The following is a 21746-nucleotide window of genomic DNA, read 5'->3' on the forward strand; positions in this document are numbered from 1 at the left end:
GAGACAAGCCTGACCAACATGGAGAAACCTCATCTCTACTAAAAATACAAAATTAGCTGGGTATGATGGCACATGCCTGTAACCCCAGCTACTTGGGAGGCTGAAGCAGGAGAATCGCTTGAACCCAGGAGGCAGAGGTTGCAGTGAGCTGAAATCACACCATTGCACTCCAGCCTGGGCAACAAGAGCAAAATTCCATCTGAAAAAAAGAAAAAAAAAAGTATATGCAAAATGCATAGAGAAGCTTTATTATTATTCTCCTTTCATCAGTCTTCCCTCCTGCTCCAGCTTTTTTTTTTCTTTTTTTTCTTTTTTTCTATATGGAGTCTTGCTGTGTCCCCCAGTCTGGAGTGCAGTGGTGCGATCTTGGCTCAGTGCAACCTCCACCTCTTGGGTTCAAACGATTCTCCTGCCTCAGCCTCCCAAGTAGCTGAGATTACAGGTGTGTGACATCACACCCAGCTAATTTTTTGGTATTTTTAGTAGAAACAGGTTCCGCCATGTTGGTTGGGCGGGTCTCGAACTCATGACCTCAAGTGATCCACCCACCCCAGCCTCCCAAAGTGCTGTGATTGCAGGTGTGAGCCACCGTAGTTGGCCTCTGCCCCAGCTTTCTGATATGACTGGCTCTCAACTCTGCCAACACATATTATAATTATCTGGGAAGCTTTAAAAAACAGTAGTGCCTGAGCCCCACTCCAGAAGAATTGAATCTGGCTCCCTGGAGGTAGGGCTAGGCATTTATACTTTTCTTTTTTTTTTTTGAAATGGTGCCTCGCTTTGTCACCCAGGCTGGAGTGCAGTGGCGCGATCTCCGCTCACTGCAAGCTCCACCGCCTCCCGGGTTCACGCCATTCTCCTGCCTCAGCCTCCCGAGAAGCTGGGACTACAGGCGCCCGCCACCACGCCCGGCTAATTTTTTTGTATTTTTTGGTAGAGACGGGGTTTCACCGTGTTTACCAGGATGGTCTCGATCTCCTGACCTCGTGATCCGCCCGCCTCGGCCTCCCAAAGTGCTGGGATTACAGGCGTGAGCCACTGCACCCGGCTGGCATTTATACTTTTTAAAAGCATCCCAGATGTTTCTAATATGCAGCCAGGGTTGCAAACCACTGACTATAATTTCAAGGTAGTTAAACTTGAACAGCTCAAAATGACATAAGTGTGTAACTAATTACATTCAGCCTCAACAACTGTTGCTAACTGATCCTGGTGGGTGTTGGTCATGGAAAATAGCTAGTTAGAGGAAGAAATTAAGTGCGAGATCAGAGGAAATTTCTTGTGGTGAGGTGGTATAACAGAGCAGAATGGGTCAGACTTGGGTTGCATTCTATTGATGCGGAACAGGCAAGCCCCAAAATTGGGGTTTAGCCTAGGAGGGTTCTTAGCTTCACCTAGAAAGGAATTCAAGGGCCAGCCAGTGGTGTTAAATAGCAACTTTTATCGAAATAGCAGTGTGCAGCAGCAGCAGAGGTACTGCTCCTTGCAGGGTAGGGCTACCCCATAGGCAGTGTGCCCGAGTAGCCGCTCAGAGGCAGTTCTACAGTCACATTTATACACACTTTTAATTATATGCAAATTAAGGGGCGCTTTATGTAGAAAATTCTAGGAAAGGGGCAGTGACTTCTGGGAGTCGCCATGGCAATGGTAAACTGACAAGGTACACTGCTGGCAGTGTCTTATGGGAGGTTCTTCCCATCACACCTGTTTTAGTTAGTCCTCAATTTGGTCCGATGTCCCAGCCATTCCTCTGGAGTCAGGTACTGCTTCCTACCTCACTGTCACTTGGCCAACTTGGCCCAGTTACAATTGACTTCGGCCTCAGTTTCTTCATCTGTAAAATAGAAGCAATAAACCTACCGTGCAGGGTTGTATGGATCACAGATAATGGATGCTAAATGCCTGCTAGGTCAGTTGGTAGGTGAAGTGCAACCCTTAGTAATAACAAAGACCTTACTTTGAATAACTTATTCTAAAGAGTGGTAACCGAGATGTGTCCCTATGATGACCTGCTCAGGCCCAAAATGAAGGAATCGCAGTAATCCCAGCACTTTGGGAGGCCGAGGCGGGCGGATCACGAGGTCAGGAGATCGAGACCATCCTGGTAAACACGGTGAAACCCCGTCTCTACCAAAAAATACAAAAAAATTAGCCGGGCGTGGTGGCGGGCGCCTGTAGTCCCAGCTTCTCGGGAGGCTGAGGCGGGAGAATGGCCTGAGGAGGCAGCAGAGAGAGCAGTAGGGGCTCCTCTGCCTTCCAGAATTGACCAAGGCTGAATGTGAAACTTCCGTGGTCTTAAAGCCTCACCCCAGGGAAGAGGCCCTGTGGCACTGAGGGAGGAGCTCTACACACACACACACACACACGCACACACACGCTGCTTGCAGAAGAGAAGGAGAAGCAGGTAGGGGACTCTACAAAAAAGAGAAAAGGAGAAAAAGAAGAGGACCTTTATTCTCTTTTGCCTCCATGTGCCTGGGATGGAGATGCTTCTCCACCCAGCCTACGGCAAACCATCATTACAGTTCCCAAGTCCACGTTCAGCCACTGCGGAAAACACGGGACTTCCTTGAAAAGCAGGCTTAGAACACTATGTCCCACTTTCAACATCAAAAAGGACATCATAGTAATCCTTTATTGGGCTCAGCACTTCACAGTTGATCTTGAGCATTTTGGAGTCCATTTGGGCTTCATAACACTCCTTCCAAGTGGCTGCAGCAGGAGACCTAGTTTCCAAAAGGGAAAACAGAACTGGCTCAAAGGACTAAGAGCTGGAGAGGGGCTGAACCAGGGCTCCAGTCTTGATAGGACTCCAAGGCCAGTGGGTGCTTTTTCAAGACCACCAATGACAGCTACCACTTTTTGGGCACATTCTCTGTGCGAGGAAAGTCCTGTAGTAGGTGTTCTATATAGGCTGTGTAATTTGATTTATTCCACTCCCCTCACAACTCTAAGCCACAGGAATGAGCAGGCCCACTTTACAGATACTGGAAACAAGTCTTGACAAATGAAATGAGTTGTCCAGAGTCACAAAGCCTGTTGGTGGCAGAACGGCAACTTGGTCCTAGGACTGCTCACTTTGATTTCAGTTTACTCCTTTTGCAGCGCTCCTCCATAGCTGATGGCCACAGCTACACAGTGGTACCTACTCTAGTTACTTACCTGTCCTTTGTGACCTCACCTAATCTCTTGGAATCTATTTACTTCTGTGTAAAATGGAGATAATAATATCTATAGTATAGGCTTGTAAGAATGACATAAGATCATTTTTGCAAAGTACATTGTAGATACATTTAAGTGTATCTGTATTTACAACATACTTTAGCCAGTGGTGATGAAGAGCCTGGGGTCAGAATGCTTAGGTTCAAATGATTTTAACCTCTCTGTGCCTTAGTTTCCTTGTTTGTAGAATGGGGGTCTACCTACCTACCTCAAAGGGTCATTGTAAGGAGTAAGTAAAGTAACCCAGGTGAAGGCTACACACAGTAAGTGCTCAATAAATACTAGCTACTATATATTATACATATATGTGTGTGTATATACACACACACACACACACACACACACACACACACACACACTGTGAGTTCTGTTCCTTGTACCCTCTTTGTTTATTTAGAGACAGGGTCTTACTCTCACCCAGGCTGGAGTACAGTGGTGCAATCTTGGCTTACTGCAATCTCCACCTCCTGGGCTCAAGTAATCCTCCTACCTTAGCCTCCCAAGTATCTGGGACTACAGGCACATGCCACCATGCCTGGCTAATTTTTGTAGAGACAGGGTCTTGCTCTATTTCCCAGACTGGTCTCAAACTCCTGGGCTCAAGCGATCTGCCTGCCTCTGCCTCCCAAAGTGCTCGGGTTATAGGCGGGAGCCGCCACACCCAGCCCCTTATACCCTATTTAATAATCCAATTTGTCCTGCAGTCCCCTGTACCATACTCTGCTTTTCCCCCAGTAATAGTTATCATCTTCTAAGATAATGCAATTAGCCACCTGCACTCCCTTTTACCACCCTCTACTTTCATTCTTTTTTCTTTTTTTCTTTCTTTTTTTTTCAGAGAAAGGGTCTCATTCTGTCACTCAAGCTGCAGTGCAGTCATAGCTTACTGCAGTCTCAAACTCCTGGGTTCAAGAGATCCTACCCCCTTAGCCTCCTGAGTAGCTGGGAGTATAAGTATGCACTACTATGCTTGGCTCATTTTAAAATTTTTTGTAGAGGCCGGGCGCAGTAGCTCACGCCTCTAATCCCAGCACTTTGGGAGGCCGAGGTGGGTGGATCACGAGGTCAGGAGTTCAAGACCATCCTGGCCAACGTGGTGAAACCCTGTCTCTACTAAAAATACAAAAATTAGCTGGGCATGGTGGTGCGTGTTTGTAATCCCGGCTACTCGGGAGACTAAGGCATGAGGATTGCTTGAACCAGGACCCGGGAGGCAGAGGTTGCAGTGAGCCGAGATTGCGTCACTGCACTCCAGCCTGGGCTACAGAGTGAAACTCCCTCTCAAAAAAAAAAATTTTTTTTTGGTAGAGATAGGATCTTGCTATCCTGCCCAGGCTTCTACTTTCATTCTCCAACATAATCTGCCTATTTTTTTTTTTTTGTTTTTTGAGACAGAGTCTCGCTCTATCGCCCAGGCTGGAGTGCAGTGGCCTGATCTGGGCTCACTGCAAACTCCGCCTCCCGGGTTCACGCTGTTCTGCCTCAGCCTCTTGAGTATCTGGAACTACAGGCGGCCACCACAACGCCTGGCTAAAATGCCTGGCTAATTTTTTTTGTATTTTTAGTAGAGATGGGGTTTCACCGTGTTAGCCAGGATGGTCTTGATCTCCTGACCTCGTGATCCGCCCGCCTCTGCCTCCCAAAGTGCTGGGATTACAAGCATGAGTCACCGCGCCTGGCCTTGTCTGCCTATTTTTATTGCTTATTGTTTGTCTCCCTCCAGGACAAGGATTTTGTCCTTCTCTTCAGAGGTATTCCCAGCACCTACAACAGTGCCTGGCTCATAGTAGCTGCACAATACATATTAGCTACTATAGTAAAGTCTACCTGACTACCCTATTTAATAGAATATTCCCCACACTCAATCTGAATTCCTGATTCTCTTTAACCAACGTTTTTGCCTTTTTTTGCAATAGTACTTATTGCCGTTTAAGACACTCTGTAGCTTATTATTTTGTAAGCCTCATGAAAGCAAGGATTTTTGTATGTCTCCCCTCCCCTCCCCTCCCCTCCCCTCCCCTTCCCTCCCCTCCCCTTCCCTCTCTCCTCTCTCCTCTCTTCGTGAGACGGAGTCTCGCTCTGTCGCCGGGGCTGGAGTGCAGTGGCCGGATCTCAGCTCACTGCAAGCTCCGCCTCGTGGGTTTATGCCATTCTCCTGCTTCAGCCTCCCGAGCAGCTGGGACTACAGGCGCCCGCCACCTCGCCCGGCTAGTTTTTTTTTTTTTTTTTGTATTTTTAGTAGAGACGGGTTTCACCGTGTTAGCCAGGATGGTCTTGATCTCCTGACCTCGTGATCCGCCCGCCTCGGCCTCCCAAAGTGCTGGGATTACAGGCGTGATCCACCGCGCCCGGCTGTAGGCTTTCTTATTCAGGTATCACCAACACCTAGGGCAGTGCCTGGCATACAGTAGGTAATTAATGGAGTATTTGATGAGCGCATGAGACATGGTGTAGTGCCCATGGAAGTGGAGTCAGAAGGCCGCCTGCCGCTGCGGCAGAATTCCCATGTGGCCTTCTCCCCCGGGGCCTCAGTTTCCCCTCGCAGTTCCGATCCTCTGGCCGGCGCTGGGGTGGAGCCGGCGGGGCCGTCGTGCTGCCCGTGGCCGCTAGGGACGCTGGTGCCCTCCCGTCCCGCCCACTTCCCGGCCGGTCCGCCCCCAGCTAGAGAAGCCCCAGCCCGCGGTGTCCGATCCAGTTGCCCAGCGCCGGAGCCCCGTAGCGCGCCATGGCCTGCTACATCTACCAGCTGCCCTCCTGGGTGCTGGACGACCTGTGCCGCAACATGGACACGCTCAGCGAGTGGGACTGGATGGAGTTCGGTAAGTACGGCCCGGGGAGGGGAGGGGGCCAGAGCGACTGGTGCCCCCAGCGATCCCGCCAGCCGCCAAGCTCCCTCGGGCACCCGGGTTAAGCGGGTCCCGATCAGAGGGCGTGCGAGCTAAGCATCCTGGACTGGGCCCGCCGCGGACCTTGGCCCGTCACCTGAAGGTGCCGCGTGGTCTCTGAGGACGTCTATCGGGAGCTCTGTCGCCGAGCTGGGGCCGCCGCCACTGCGCTCTGAGTCCAGAGAACGGTGGGTGCTGGGGCCCTCCTGTCACCGCTGCTGGCTCCGTGACGGCGCCGGGTGGACATCCAGCCCACAACTGCGTGCGAAATGCGAGCCTCGACCCCGTCCTGCAGACAGCGCGGGCAAGTGCGCGGGGGCTTGGCGACCGAGCTGCAGAGGGTCTCTCAGGGACCACGGTGCTGTCACTCCTTGGGTGTGTGTGTGTGTGTGTGTGTGTGTGTGTGTGTGTGTGTGTGTGTGTGTGTGTGTTTAGTTTTAGTGTATATTAGAAGGATCTATTACTTAACATATATATATATATATATATATATATATATATATATATATATATATATAGAAAGAAACGGAGTTTCGCTGTTGTCGCACAGGCTGGAGTGCAATGGCACGATCTCTGGCTCACTGCAACCTCTGCCTCTCGAGTTCAAGCGATTCTCCTTCCTTAGCCTCCTGAGTAGGTAAGATTACAGGCGCTCGCCACCACCCCAATTAATTTTTTGTATTTTTAGTAGAGACGGGGTTTCACCATGTTGGTCAAGCTGGTCTGGAACTCTTGATCTCAGGTGATCCACCTGCATCTGCCTCCCAAAGTGCTGGGATTACAGACGTGAGCCACTGCGCCCAGCGTATTTATCATATTTGTGATTAAATGCATGTTACCATTGTAGTTTTAAAATCAAATATTTACTTTTAGTATACATTTTTGGATCACAGTATTTATGACTATAAACCTGTTTTGAGATCAGATGTGTCCTAGTAGGTTCAGTGTGTATAATGTGGCCTAAGCACAGGCACTTACTTTCACTCTATCGCAAGGTGCACAGTTGTCGAAAATTCCGTGGGAAGGCACTCAGGCAACCTCCGTATTTTGTATTTGTTGGTGCCTGATGGATGACTGGCGGAGGGCCATGGCCTCTGCTGGGGGTTGCTTGCCTGTTGTCTCTGCTTTCCAAGTGGAGATCTGCATTCCAGACTCTTGCTGTATGACTTTGGGTCCGTTTCTTAACCTCTCTGAGCCTCAGCTTCTGAATCTGTATGTAAACTGGATATGATAATTATAGCTTCTTCATAAAGTTGTGAGGAATGAAAATATTGTATAAGAGCACCAACACCTAAGTGTTAAATATTCTTATAAGTCATAAGTTGTAATCTTTCTTTTTATTTTTTGAGACAGTCTCATTTTGTGGCCCAGGCTGGAATGCAGTGGTGTGATCTCAGCTCACTGCAGCTTCTGCCTCCTGGGTTCAAGTGATTCTCCTGCCTCAGCCTCCCGAGTAGCTGGGATTACAGGCAGCTGCCACCACACCCAGCTAATTTTTATGTTTTTAGTAGAGATGGGGTTTCACCATGTTGGCCAGGCTGGTCTTGAACTCCTGACCTCAGGTGATTCGCCCGCCTTGGCCTCCCAAAGTGCTGGGATTACAGGTGTGAGCCACTGCGCCTGGTCCTGGCTTCATTACTTTGAATATCTCCTGGGCAGTGGACAAACTTTGCATGGGACTCCCTCTCATTTTTTCCACATTGGCCCAGCCCTCAGTTACAAATGTCAGAACAACTTCTGTTTCTAGGAAATTCAATTAGAAGGCACACCTATGAGTTAAAAAAAAAAAAAAAAAAAAGGTTTATTGAGATATTCACATACCATACCATACACCTGTTTAAAGAGTACAATTTAGTGGCATTTAGTATATTCCCAGGGCTGTGTATCCATCTTCACAATCAATCTTAGAACATTTTAATCACCCTAAGAAGAAACTGTACCCCTTAACTGCCAATCCCCTCCTTCCATTTTCCCAAGTTTTAGACATTGCCTATTCTGGACATCTCATATAAATGGAACCATAATATATAGTGCTCTGTGACTGACTTGTTTCAGCTAGCATAAGGTTCATCCATGTTGTAGCATGCATCAGTACTTAGTTTCTTCTTATTATAGGATAATGTTCCATGGGATGGATATACTATATTTTATTCATTTATCAGTTGTTGGGCATTGGGTTCCTTTCACTTTTGGGCCATTATGAATAGTGCTGCTGTGAACACTCACGTACAAGGTTTTGTGCAGTGGTGCAAACATAGCTTACCGCAGCCTCAACCTCCTGGGCTCAAGCGATCCTCCTGTCTCCTGAGTAGCTGGAACTAGAGGTGTGCACCGCCGTGCCCAGCTAACTTTTGTATTTTTTGTAGAGACGGGTTTCACCATGCTACCCAGGCTGATCCTGAACTCTGGAGCTCAAGCCATCTGCCCATCTCAGTTTCTCAAATTGCTGGGATTATAGGTGTGAGCCACCATGCCTGGCTTTATGTTTAACTATTTGAGGAGCTACCAGATGTTTTCTAAAGTGGCTGAACCACCAGTGTATGTGGATGACCATTTCTCCATATCCTTGTCAACATGTGTTATTTTTTTCTTCTTTTCTTTTTCCTTTTTGAGACGGAGTCTCGCTCTGTTGCCCAGGCTGGAGTGCAGTGGCATGATCTTGGCTCACTGCAACCTTAGCCTCCTGGGTTCAAGTGATTCTCGTGCCTCAGCCTCCCAAGCAGCTGGGATTACAGGCGTAAGCCACCATGCCTGACTAATTTTTGTATCTTTAGTAGCGATGGGGTTTCACCATGTTGGCCAGGCCAGTCTTGAACTCCTAACCTCAGGTGATCTTCCCGCCTCGGCCTCCCAAGGTGTTGGGATTACAGGTGTGAACCACTGCACCTGGCTGGTGAAGTGGCATCTTACTGTGGTTTGATTTGCATTTCCCTAATGACTAATGCTGTGGAGCATCTTTTCCTGTGCTTATTGGCCGTTTGCACATCTTGTTTGGAGAATACCTCTGCGAGGCTTCCCACTGGGGTGGATATGATCTGAACGCTTCACCAGGCCTGTCTGCTCTGACACATCTGCCCAGTGCTGGCCTCTCTGACCTCCTCATCTTCCACACCCACTGTCACTCCCCTGCTCCAGCCACACTGATCTCCCTGGGCCAGACACAGGGTCTTCACATGTGCTGTTCCCTCCGCCTGGGACATTCTTCCCCCTGTGTTACCTGGGGCTAGATTTCTAGTCTATTAGTTTCCTCTTGCTGCAGTTACAGATTACCACAAAGTTGGTGGCCTATAACACCTCAAGTTTATTATCAGCATTCTGGAGGTCAGAAGTCCTAACTCAGGGCCGCTCTAGGAGTTTCCTTGCCTTGACTGGCTTCCTGAGGCCTGCAGCATCCTGTGGCTTGTGGCCCCTTCCTCCATCGTCAAAGCCACTGGTGTATATCATCACATCTGTCTCTGTGACCTCTGCTTCTACCGTCACCTCTTCTCTGAATCTGACATTCTGGCCTCCCCCTTACAGGGACCCTGGTAATTACCTTGGCCAGACCCAGATAATCCAGGATAATCTCAGCTCAGAACCCTTAATTTAATCAAATCTGCAAAGTCTTTTTTGTCACGTAAGATACCATATTCACAGGTCTCGGGGCTTAGGATGTGGATGCTTTCCAAGGGTATTATTCTGTCTGTCATAGTCCTTCAGGTAAGCTCCCCTGGCACCTTCTTTGAAATCGAGAGGCCTTTCCTGCCCCTGTTCCTCTCTAGCCCATCACCGTGTTTCATTTCCCTCATTCCACTTCATGTTCTTTGATGTCCCCTCGTTCCTTAAGTGTTTCCACCTGTCTCTTCTTATGGAGTGGAAGCACAGTGTGGGCAGGGGCCTTACCTGTCTAGTTTTTCACTCCTGTATTCCCAGAGCCTGGGCAGTGCCTAGCTAGAGGGCAGGTGCCAGAGTGAATGATGAGCTGCCAGGCCTTGGTGTGGTGAGGATGTGGACTGCCCCCTATTACCCATTGGAGCTGGCCTGGAGCCTTGGGTCAGCCCCCTTCCCACACTGGATCACAGCCAGCCATGCCCCCAGCCCACTGCTTCTCGCCTAGTACCAGCGCTCTGGTTCCCTCTTCAGCCAAATGAACGAGTGACTGTGATCGTCCCTTTAGTCCTAAAAATTCTTGGCTTCCTGTGGGTCATTTTAGAAAGAAGACAGTCCCTCGGAGCTGATGGTGGCACTGGGAGAGTGTAGTAAGAACACTAAAGTGATTCAGAAGATCCCGCAGCCATAGACAGACACGCTGTTTTGGACCCGACACTTGGCAGATAATCTGGCCACCCCTGGTTCTTGTCTCTGTGATGGCAGCTGCCTCTGTTGGGCTTTGCCTGACCCTGTGTAAGATAGGTTTCCTACAGCTTCAGCCCCGGGTGTGTGCAGAGGGGCTCGACGCAGGGTCTCTTATGTGACCGCTCCCTGTCTCGTTCACTCATGCGTGTGCCAGCCTTTGTACACAGCCCTGCTTTGCCCCTGCCTGGCTGTGTGACGTCAGGCGGTGACTGTCTCTCTCCGAGCCTTTAGTTTCCTCATCCATGGAGCACCCTCACAGAGTTGCTGAGAGGCTGAGGAGACTTAGCTGGTTGTAAAGGGTCAAGTTAGGGCTTTCCTCATCCCCTACCCAGGGAGGGGTGTGGGCATTTGATTCTAAGATGGGTCATTTCAGAAGGCTGTGCCATCCCTGCTCTGGAGGACTTTGAAGATAGGCAAAGTTTTCTACTGCCTCGGTTGAACTCCTGCAGGATTCAGGCACTCAAGAGTGATAGTCCCAGTACTGTTAACCATCAGGGATAAAAACATTTTCAGGCCAGGTGCAATGGCTTACACCTCTAATTTCAACACTTTGGGAGGCCAAGTTGGGAAAATTTCTTGAAGCCAAGAATTTGAGACCAGCCTCGTGATCCGCCCGCCTTGGCCTCCCAAAGTGCTTGGATTACAGGTGTGAGCCACCGTGCCCAGCCTTTTTTTTTTTTTTTTTTTTTTTTTTTTTTTTTTGAGATGGAGTCTCGCTCTGTTGCCCAGGCTGGAGTCCAATGACATGATCTCGGCTCATTGCAAACTCCACCTCCTGGGTTCAACTGATTCTCCTGCCTCAGCTTCCAGAATAGCTAGGACTACAGGCGCATGCCACCATGCTCTGCTAATTTTTGCATTTTTAGTAGAGATGGGCTGGGCGCGGTGGCTCACGGCTATAATCCCAGCACTTTGGGAGTCCAAGGTGGCCGGATCACGAGGTCAGGAGTTCGAAACCAGCCTGACCAACATGGTGAAACGCTGTCTCTACTAAAAATACAAAAATTGGCCGGGTGCGGTGGCTCACGCCTGTAATCCTAGCACTTTGGGAGGCTGAGGCGGGTGGATCACGAGGTCAGGAGATTGAGACCATCCTGGCTAACACGGTGAAACCCCATCTCTACTAAAAATACAAAAAATTAGCTGGGCGTGGTGGCGGGTGCCTGTAGTTCCAGCTACTTGGGAGGCTGAGGCAAGAGAATGGCGTGAACCCGGGAGGCAGAGCTTGCAGTGAGTGGAGATCACGCCACTGCACTCCAGCCTGGGCAACAGAGCGAGACTCAGTCTCAAAAAAAAAAAAAAAAAAAAGAAATTAGTCAGGCAGGATGGTACTCGCCTGTAATCCCAGCTGCTCGGGAGGCTGAGGCAGGAGAATCACTTAAACCTGGGAGGCGGAGGTTGTGGTGAGCCAAGATTGCGCCACTGCACTCCAGCCTGGGCAACAGAGCGAAACTCTGTCTCAAAAAAAATAAATAAATAAATAAATAAATGTAGAGACGGGGTTTCGTCATGTCGGCCAGGCTAGTCTCAAACTCCTGGCCTCAAGTGATCTGCTTGCCTCAGCCTCCCAAAGTGCTGAGATTACAGGCGTGAGCCACCGCATCTGGCCACAGAACAGGTTTTCATAGAGTGTAGATAGTTTAACACTTACGGCTAATACTTATATCATGTTTATTTTGTGTCAAGCACTGTTCTGAGTGCTTCTGTACATATAACTCGTCTAATCCTTGCAACAGTCTCTGAGGCAGGTGCTGCTGTTATCCTTGTTTGACAGATGGGGAAAGTGAGGCTCAGGGAGAGATGAACACCTTCCCCAAACACACAGCAAGTAAGCAACAGAATGGGTTTGAACCCAGGCCCCGAATCCCAATATCTGGCCTCTGAACCACCACTACTGTCCTGCTGACTTTCACACATGTTTTCATATCTGCAGAAAAAGTCTGGAAGATTAGACACCAAAATACAACTGGTGGTGTCCTTGGAGTCCTCCAAGTGGGATGGTCATGGGGACTTTCATTTTCTTATTTCTCAAATGTTCTACTATGACCAGGTATTACCGGTCCATGTTGAGAAAAAAACTTCGGACTTAGCAGAAGGCCTTGGTAGTGACTCATCCCCCCAAGATCTCTATCATATCCTGACTCTAAAGGGTCTGGTTGAGACTGGATACGGTGGCTCACGCCTGTGATCCCAGCACTTTGGGAGGCTGAGGAGGGCGGATCACTTGAGCTCAGGAGTTTGAGACCAGCCTGGCCAAGATGGTGAAAATACCAAAAAATTAGCCGAGAGTGGTGGCACATGCCCTGTAGCCCCAGCTACTTGGGAGGCTGAGGCAGGAGAATTGCTTGAACCTGGGAGGCATAGGCTGCAGTGAACGGAGATCATGCTACTGCACTCCAGCCTGGGCAACAGAGCAAGAGTCTGTCTGGAAAAAACTAAATAAAATAAATAAAGGGTCTGGTTAAATGCTGATTGGTCAACACCTTAAGATATGGCACTGTCATGTAACAAAAATGTCTAAGCTGGAAGGCACCTTAGAGTTTAATTCCTGTTTCTCTTGTATTACTATCACGAGTAAGAAAAGTTCAGCCCACGGAGAATCAGGCTGTGGCTGAGTTCCTGCTGCCACCACCCACCGGGGTGGCCCTGGGCTTCTGTTTTCTCATTACGTCATGCTGCCTCCCAAGATGGGAGTGTGTGTGGATGCCCAATGCTTCGTGCGGGGAGATGGTCCTTCCTTTTCCATCCGTTCTCTTCTCTGTATTGCTAGAAGCAGCCCCTGACCCAGCTGACATCACTTCCCACTGACTAGGAATCTGGCCTGGGGTTTCCAGTGACTAATATAGCAATTTAGGAACTTTCCATCCTAACGGGGCACTTCTCCTGGAGACTTTCTGTGTGCAGGAGGCTGTCACCAGCCCATTTTGTTCAAAGGGTAGGGGATTGTGCAATCTGATCGCAGCACTCACTGGCTCTGAAATCTTCTATGGTTCCTTGTAACTCTTAGGATCAAGTCCAAACTCCAAAGCTGGGCATTCGCTTGAGGGTCTTTGTTATGTGGTCCTGGGCTTTATCTCTTGCCTTTCCTTCTTCTACTTGGCCCACCTATGTTTATATTTTCTTTTTGTTTGTTTGTTTTGCTTTATTTTTTTGAGATGGAGTCTTGCTCTGTCACCCCGGCTGGAGTGCAGTGGCGCTATCTCAGCTCACTGCAACCTCTGCCTCCCGAGTTCAAGTGATTCTCCTGCCTCAGCCTCCCGAGTAGCTGGGACTACAAGTGGGCACCACCACACTTGGCTAATTTCTGTATGTTTAGTGGAGATGGGAGTTCACCATGTTGGCCAGGCTGGTCTCGAACTCTTGAACTTAGGTGATCCGCCCATCTCAGCCTCCCAAAGTGCTGGGATTACAGGCATGACTCACTGCACCTGGCCAATTATTCCTAGTTTAAAAAAATGCCTTTCTCACTTCAGTAAACTCAGTGGAATACTGGTCATAAAAATCCATTAATGGGCCAGGTGCAGTGGCTCACGCCTGTATCCAAAAAAAAAAAAAATTAGCCAGGCATGGTAGTGTGTCTGTAGTCCCAGCTGCTGGGGAGGCTGAGGTGGGACAATTGCTTGAGCCTGGGAGGCCAAGGCTGTGGTGGTCCATGTTTGCACCACTGCACTCATGCCACCTGGGCAACAGAGTGATGCCCTGTCTCAAAAAAAAAAAAAATTTTAATTCTTATTTATTTTTTATATTTTTGAGAAAGAATCTCACTCTGTCACCCAGGCTGGAATGCAGTAGCACGATCTCAGCTCACTGCAACCTCCACCTCCTGGGTTCAAGTGATTCTCCTGCCTCAGTTTCCCAAGTAGCTGGGATTACAGGCGTGTGTCACCAAGGCTGGCTAATTTTTGTATTTTTAGTAGAGACGGGGTTTTATCATGTTGGCCAGGCCGGTATCGAACTCCTGACCTCAGGTGATCCACCCGCCTCGGCCTCCCAAAGTGCTAGGATTACAGGCATGAGCCACTGTGCCTGGTCCCTGTGGTATAATGTTAATAAATAAGACCAGGATGCAGAATCTCAGGCAAGGCGCGGTGGCTCACACCTGCAATCCCAGCACTTTAAGAGGCTGAGGTGGGAAGATTGCTTGAGGTGAGGAGTGCAAGACCAGCCTGGTCAACATAGTGAGACCCCATCTCTTAAGAAAAGATACAAAATTTTACCTGCAGTGTGGCAACAACTACATCCAAAGACACATCTATGTAGAGGGGGTGATTTTTGGAAAGGAGGAGTACCCTAGTGGCCTTCGGAGGGTGGTGAGGTGCTGTGTAACTTCTCCCCCGTATTGTCCATGTTTTTTTTTTTTTTGGTGAACAACCATCAGTTTTATGGTAAAACACCAAAAGAAAGAATACATTATTTTTATTGTTACCAGTGGTAGTTCCCTGCAAGTTTTGTCCCATACTTCAGAATAGGCAAAGTATTTTTGTATCCATGGCTCTCTTGATCCTTATAACAGTCCTCTGAAGACAATGTGGTATGTGTGTGTGTTTTCATTCAATCATTCACTTAGCATATTTTTTTTGTTGTTGTTTTTGGAGACAAGGTCTTCCTCTGTTGACCAGGCTGGAGTGCAGTGACATCATCATGGCTTGCTGCAGCCTCCAACTCCTGGGTTCAAGTGATCCTCCTATCTCAGCCTCCTGAGTAGCTAGGACTACAGATGCATGCCACCATGCCTGGCTACTTTGTTTATTTTTTGTAGAGACAGGTCTTGCTATGTTGCCCAGACTGGTTTTGAACTCCTGAGCTCCAGCAATCCCTCCTTGGCCTCCTAAAGTTTGGAACTGCAGGTGTGAGCTGCTGCACCCAGCCTCATACACTTGTTGAGTTCCCCTGACCAGGACTGGGACTTAGCTGAGAGGAATGAGATGCCCGGGGCAAAATGGAAGGAGGCGCTGACACTCAGGGTCCTATGGTGCCACCTGAAGATGAGCGCCTCCTGCATTTTCCTTCCCTAGGTGCCTCACCTGACTCACCCTCATCCTGGCCCCCCCTCCTCTCTGAGCCAGGCACTATTCTTAGTTCTGGGGAAGTAACCATGAACCAAACAAGTAGAGCTCCCTGCCTACATGGACCTTCTATTATAGAAGGGGAGGCAGGTAGAGCTGGTACCCACTGAGGCTCCCACGGGCGCAGTGACTGCCCCAGGCATAGCAGCAGCTTCGACCCTCCTGTCCCGTGCTCTTTCTCTTAAGTCTTGTGTACTCGACCCCATGGGTGTCCAGCAGAGTCAGCGTTGTAACTTGGGCCGCCTGTGGACCTCAGCTAATGGTGATGTTTCCAGTGTGGAGGGGTGGTTGGGGAGGAGGTCCTGGAAAAGCCCAGCTAGTGGCTAGCGTGGGGACCTCTCCTGGAGGGACTGCCTCTCTGACTCTAAGCAGAGTCCTCTCCCTCCCTTCCAGCCTCCTACGTGATCACAGACCTGACCCAGCTGCGGAAGATCAAGTCCATGGAGCGGGTGCAGGGCGTGAGCATCACGCGGGAGCTGCTGTGGTGGTGGGGCATGCGGCAGGCCACCGTCCAGCAACTTGTGGACCTCCTGTGCCACCTGGAGCTCTACCGGGCTGCCCAGATCATCCTGAACTGTGAGTAACTCAGGGCCTTTCTTGGGTGGGGCCCATCATGCCCCTGAGCAGTTTCCGTCCGTGTGAGTTGCACTCTCTGGCCTTAATACTTGTTTCCTCTTTTAATTAAAAAACTAATTTAATGAGTGAGTTTATCATGCACATAAGAAACTGGTAACAGGCCAGTCCTGGTGGCACACGCCTGTAATCCCAGCACTTCGGGAGGCCGAGGCGGGTGGATCACCTGAGGTCAGGATTCGAGACTGGCCTGGCTAACATGGTGAAAACCTGTCTCTACTAAAAATACAAAATTAGCTGGGCTTGCTGGCCTGCGCCTGTAATCCCAGCTACTCTGGAGGCTGAGGCAGGAGAATCGCTTGAACCTGGGAGGTGGAGGTTGCAGTGAGCCAGGATTGCACCACTGCACTCCAGCCTGGGTGACAGAGTGAGACTCTGTCTTCAAAAGAAAAAAAAAGAAACTGGTAACAGTGGTTACCTGTGGAGAGAGGAACTGGGCAGCCAGAGAACACAGTGTTGGAGGGAGACTTTACTGTAAATTCTTTCTTTTTTTTTTTTTTTTTTTTTTTTTTGAGACGGAGTCTGGCTCTGTCGCCCAGGCTGGAGTACAGTGGCCGGATCTCAGCTCACTGCAAGCTCCGCCTCCCGGGTTCACGCCATTCTCCTGCCTCAGCCTCCCGCGTAGCTGGGACTACAGGCGCCCGCCACCTCGCCCGGCTAATTTTTTTTTGTATTTTTTAGTAGAGACGGGGTTTCACTGGATTATCCAGGATGGTCTCGATCTCCTGACCTCATGATCCGCCCGTCTCGGCGTCCCAAAGTGCTGGGATTACAGGCTTGAGCCACTGCGCCCAGCCACTGTAAATTCTTTCGTACCTTTTAAATTTGGGCTATCTGTTCCAAAAATAAGTACATTAATTAATTTTGAAAACTCCAATAGCTATAACAAAAATTCAAAAAAGCATTCAGTAAAAATGATTCATATTGTCATCCTTTCCCCACTTTACATCCCAAGAAGTAATGACTTTGGTAAAAATTTCTGGCTTTTCTTACTAGAAATTTTCTCTGCATGGCAAGGGTATTATGCATCTGCAATCCCTTTCTAAAAAGCTTTTTTTTTTTGAGACAGGGTCTTGCTCTGTTGCCCAGGCTGGAGAGCAGTAGTGTGATCAAAGCTCACTGCAGCCTTGATGTCCTGGGCTCAAGTGATCCTCCTGACTCAACTTCCTGAGTACTTCGGACTATAGGCACATGCCACCATGTCTGACTAATTTTTCATTTTTTTGTAGAGATCGAGGCTGGTCTTGAACTCCTGGTCTCAAGTGATCCTCCTGCCTTGGCCTCCCAACGTGCTGGGATTGTAGGCACGAGCCACATTACCTTGCCTGCAACCCCCTTTTGATACAGATAGTAGCACATCATGTACTGGTGTGAATTTTTTTTTCACCTAGCAATAGACCTTGGGGACTGTTTCATATTGACACATTCTTTCTTTTTCTTTCTTTTTTTTTTTTTTTGAGACGGAGTCTCGCTCTGTCACCCAGGCTGGAGTGTGGTGGTGCAATCTTGGCTCATTGCAAACTCCTCCTCCCGGGTTCACGTCATAATTGCTACATTGTATTCTTTTGACAGATGTTCTGTGATTTGTTTAGCTTGCCCCTATTGAGATATGTTTATGTTCCTTCTAGCATTTTTTGGTTCTTTTTTTTTTTTTTTTTTGAGATGAAGTTTCGCTCTGTCACCCAGGCTGGAGAGCAGTGGCACAATCTCAGCTCACCACATAACCTCCACCTCCTATGTTCAAGAAATTCTCCTGCCTCAGCCTCCCAAGTAGCTGGGATTACAGGTGCCCACTACCACACCCAGCTAATTTTCTTTTTTTTTTGTTTTTTTTGATATGGAGTCTTGCTCTGTTGCCCAGGCTGGAGTGCAGTGATGAGATCTTGACTCACTGCAGCCTCTGCCTCCCAGGTTCAAGTGAGTCTCCTGCCTCAGCTTCCCAAGTAGCTGGGACCACAGGCACCCACTACCATGCCTGGCTAATTTTTGTATTTTTAGTAGAAACAAGGTTTCACTATGTTGGCCAAGCTGGTCTCAAACTCCTGACCTCAAAGGGTCCACCTGCCTTGGCCTCCCAAAGTGCTGGGGTTATAGGTGTGAGCCACCGCGCCCAGTCAACTTTTTGTATTTTTAGTAGAGACGGGGTTTCATTATGTTGGCCAGGCTTGTCTTGAACTCCCAACCTCAGGTGATCTGCCCACCTTGGCCTCCCAAAGTGCTGGGATTACAGGTGTGAGCCACCATGTCCGGCCATTTTTCTGTTCTGTATAGTGTCATGATATACTGTCCTAGACGTATAGAGCCTGTTTTGCACACATGTAAGTGTAGCCATGGGATGGCTTTCTGTTATAGTATTGGAATGTCTGGGTTGAAGATTTTTGCATTCTAAGTGTTGATTGATATTTAGTATTAACAAATTACCTTCCTCAGAAAGCAGGATCATGTGTGGTGGGGACATATTTAGCTGGTAATACCTCCCTACCCTGAAGGGTGGCTGTGAAGTTGAAGAGCAGGTCAAGTGCCTGATGTTCAGCTGGTACTCAGCAGAAGGCAGTGGGAATGGGGGTTCTGGTTACCCCCACACCTCCTCACATCCCCAAAGAGACCCCCTCAGTGTAGGGCTGGGAGCCACTCTTCTGCAGGTACTTAACTGAGCACCTGCCTGGTGCTGTCCTAGGTTCTAGAATACAGCACAGGCAAAGCGACAGGTCCTCTGCCCTCACGAGGGCACAGTCTTGTGAGGAGACAGTTAATGCACAGGAAAACAAGTAAAGAAATGGGCAGGCAGGATACAGTGACCAGATAGGGGAGCATCCTAGGACAAGGGGTGAAGGAAGGCCAGTGCGAGGATGTGAACCTGGAGGAATAGGAAGAAGACAGCCATGTGACGCATTGGTAAGAGCCCAGGAGAGAGGGGCCAGCGTGTGCGAGGGCCCTGAGGAGCCAGTGGTGGGAGCCCTAGACACCCGGGGAGGAGCTGTCCTGTCAGGGTTCCTGAGCTGGGAACCACCTGGCTGGACCAGCAGACCAGATTCAGCACCTGCCTGTCCCTCAGGTCTTCTGGAATCACTGAGGGCTTCCAGGAAGAGGGACTGGGAGCAAGGGCCTGAGGGTGGGGGCCTAGAGAGCACCACCCTCTGAGGTAAACCAGGAGAGCAGAGGATGGTGTGGTGGACCTGCAGGTGGAGAGATCTAGAGCTACAGCCCAGGCTGGGCTTTTGGGGGCATCATGGAGCAGACCACACCAGGCACAGGGAGGCCAGTGGGGCAGCGAGAGCATCTCCTCCCTTCAGCTGCCAAGCGACTTTCCAGGCCTTCCTATCTGGGGTAGGGAATGGGGTGATCTGGCTCCCAATGGGAGTGATGTTCCAGCACAGGACCGTGGCTGGGCCTGCTTCTGCACAGGCCGGACCCTGACTCCACTGTGTGCCCCAGCAGCATAGTGGTGGCTCCTCTTGAGTCACGGTCCTCCCCATCCCCTGAACTTCTGTCTCCACCCCTGCTGGCCACCTCCCTAAACCCACCTTCCTCCTCAGAGTGGAGAGGGTCGGCTGCCCGGGCCACAGCCTCCCCACTCCTGGAACCCACCTGCAACCCCTCCTGCCCGGCGCTCCTGAGCCGCTGCCGTTCCTTACGTTCCCCCTGCGAAAGTTGTCAGAATCGACATGGAGTGATTTTGTATTAAAAAAAAAAAAAAAATAGGCCGGGCGCGGTGGCTCAAGCCTGTAATCCCAGCACTTTGGGAGGCCGAGGCGGGCGGATCACAAGGTCAGGAGATCGAGACCACAGTGAAACCCCGTCTCTACTAAAAAAAAATACAAAAAATTAGCCGGGCGCGGTGGCGGGCGCCTGTAGTCCCAGCTACTCAGGAGGCTGAGGCAGGAGAATGGCGGGAACCCGGGAGGCGGAGCTTGCAGTGAGCCGAGATCGCGCCACTGCACTCCAGCCTGGGCAACAGCGTGAGACTCCGTCTCCAAAAAAAAAAAAAAAAAAAAAAAAAATTATAATAATAATAATAAAATAACCCTTGGCTGCACGTGGTGGCTCACACCTATAATCCCAACACTTTGGGAGGCCGAGATGGGTGGATCACCTGAGGTCAGGAGTTTGAAACCAGCCAGACCAACATGGTGAAACCCTGTTTCTACTAAAAATACAAAAAAATTAGCTGGGTGCCTGTAATCCCAGCTACTCAAGAGGCTGAGGCAGGAGAATTGCTTGAACCTGGGAGGCAGAGGTTGCAGTGAGCGGAGATTGCACCACTGCACTCCAGCCTGGGTGACAGAGCGAGACTCCATTTCAAAAATAAATAACCCTGACAAATAGAACTAGGGAAGGCCATGAAGGGAGAACTGTCATGCATAAAGGCCCGACAACACTGACTGTCACGGAGGACTCTTCAAAAACCACAACCTTGCATAAATACCATCGTAACCACACACAAAAAATACCCCTGCGAGGACATCTGCCCAGCAAATGCCTGTCCGACCCTAGAGACTGTAATCACTCTTGCTATTCAAGGATAGTTATCTCAAAACAGTTACGTAATCCTCTTCACTTTTCCTTTGAAAAACCTCCCTGGATACGCCCTTAGTTTACTATAGCATATGTACTCTCATTCCGATGCCCTATTCCTGAGTAAGTATCATTTTCTTTTTTTTCTTTTTCTTTTTTTTTTTTTGAGATGGAGTCTTGCTCTGTCACCCAGGCTGGAGGGCAGTGGCGCGATCTTGGCTCGCTGCAACCTCTGCCTCCTGAGTTCAAGCGATTCTCGTCCCTCAGCCTCCCAAGTAGCTGGGACTACAGGCGCCTGCCACCACACCTGGCTAATTTTTGTATTTTTAGTAGAGACGAGGTTTCACCATATTGGCCAGGCTGGAATCGAACTCCTGACCTGAGGTGATCCGCTGGCCTCGGCCTCCCAAAGTGCTGGGATTACAGGCGTGAGCCACCGCGCCCAGCTGCATCATTTTCTTGTAGAAAGCCTCTCCTTGTTTGTTATTTAGGTTGACACCCCGAAGGCCAGATCCTCATTCTGGCCCACCAGAGAGGCCAGGTGGTTTCACAGTGCAGTGGTGGGCGGCAGGCCTGAGTTTCAGTTCAGGCTCAGCCTTGATTGTGTGGTTCTGGACAAGTCCCTTCCTTTCCCTGGGCCCCAGACCTCTTGACCCCCTTGTCATCCAGCTCAAGTGCAGTCAGGAGCAGGGGCGGGAGTTCCAGCTAAGTCTACATTGGAGAGGGGGATGATGGGGTGGGGCTGGCACCAGACCCCGATATTGCTCCCGCAGCTCAGGCTGAGAGGTTGCAGGGGAGTCCCGATGCCTGAAAGCAGAGAAGCACCAGGGCTTTGAGACACAGCCTCTTGTTGGACACTCACCATTGATGTCAAAACCTGTTGACTAATCTCACACAGATTCTTAGCAATGTGACGCCAAAAAACAATAGAGTGTGAAATTTCCAGAGATACTCTCATCTGAGTGTGATGCCTTTTTAGGGGAACACTGAGCACTTTTGAGGTGCTGGCAGCCCCTGAGGGTCTGCTCAAAGGAGCCCCTTCTCCACCCAAGGAACCTGGCCAAGAATGGCCAAGGGGTGAAGGTCACAC

The 21746-nt window shown here is 49.6% G+C and overlaps 1 protein-coding gene across 2 annotated transcripts in view; it reads left to right on the plus strand.

Annotated features, from left to right (window-relative positions):
- The first annotated feature begins 5285 nt into the window (after nt 1-5285).
- Nucleotides 5286-21746, plus strand: part of IRAK2 (interleukin 1 receptor associated kinase 2) — an 81121-nt gene continuing 64660 nt past the window's right edge. The window contains exons 1-2 of one of the 2 annotated variants that reach the window (XM_001090790.5): nt 5286-6041; nt 15902-16084. In XM_001090790.5, coding sequence (XP_001090790.2) covers nt 5948-6041; nt 15902-16084 — 277 coding nt within the window. In that variant the 5' untranslated portion in view covers nt 5286-5947. The remainder of the gene's footprint in view (nt 6042-15901; nt 16085-21746) is intronic. The other variant, XM_015130249.3, reaches the window with a different exon arrangement.

Source organism: Macaca mulatta, chromosome 2 (genome assembly GCF_049350105.2).
Source record: "Macaca mulatta isolate MMU2019108-1 chromosome 2, T2T-MMU8v2.0, whole genome shotgun sequence".
Classification (NCBI taxonomy): Eukaryota; Metazoa; Chordata; class Mammalia; order Primates; family Cercopithecidae; genus Macaca; species Macaca mulatta.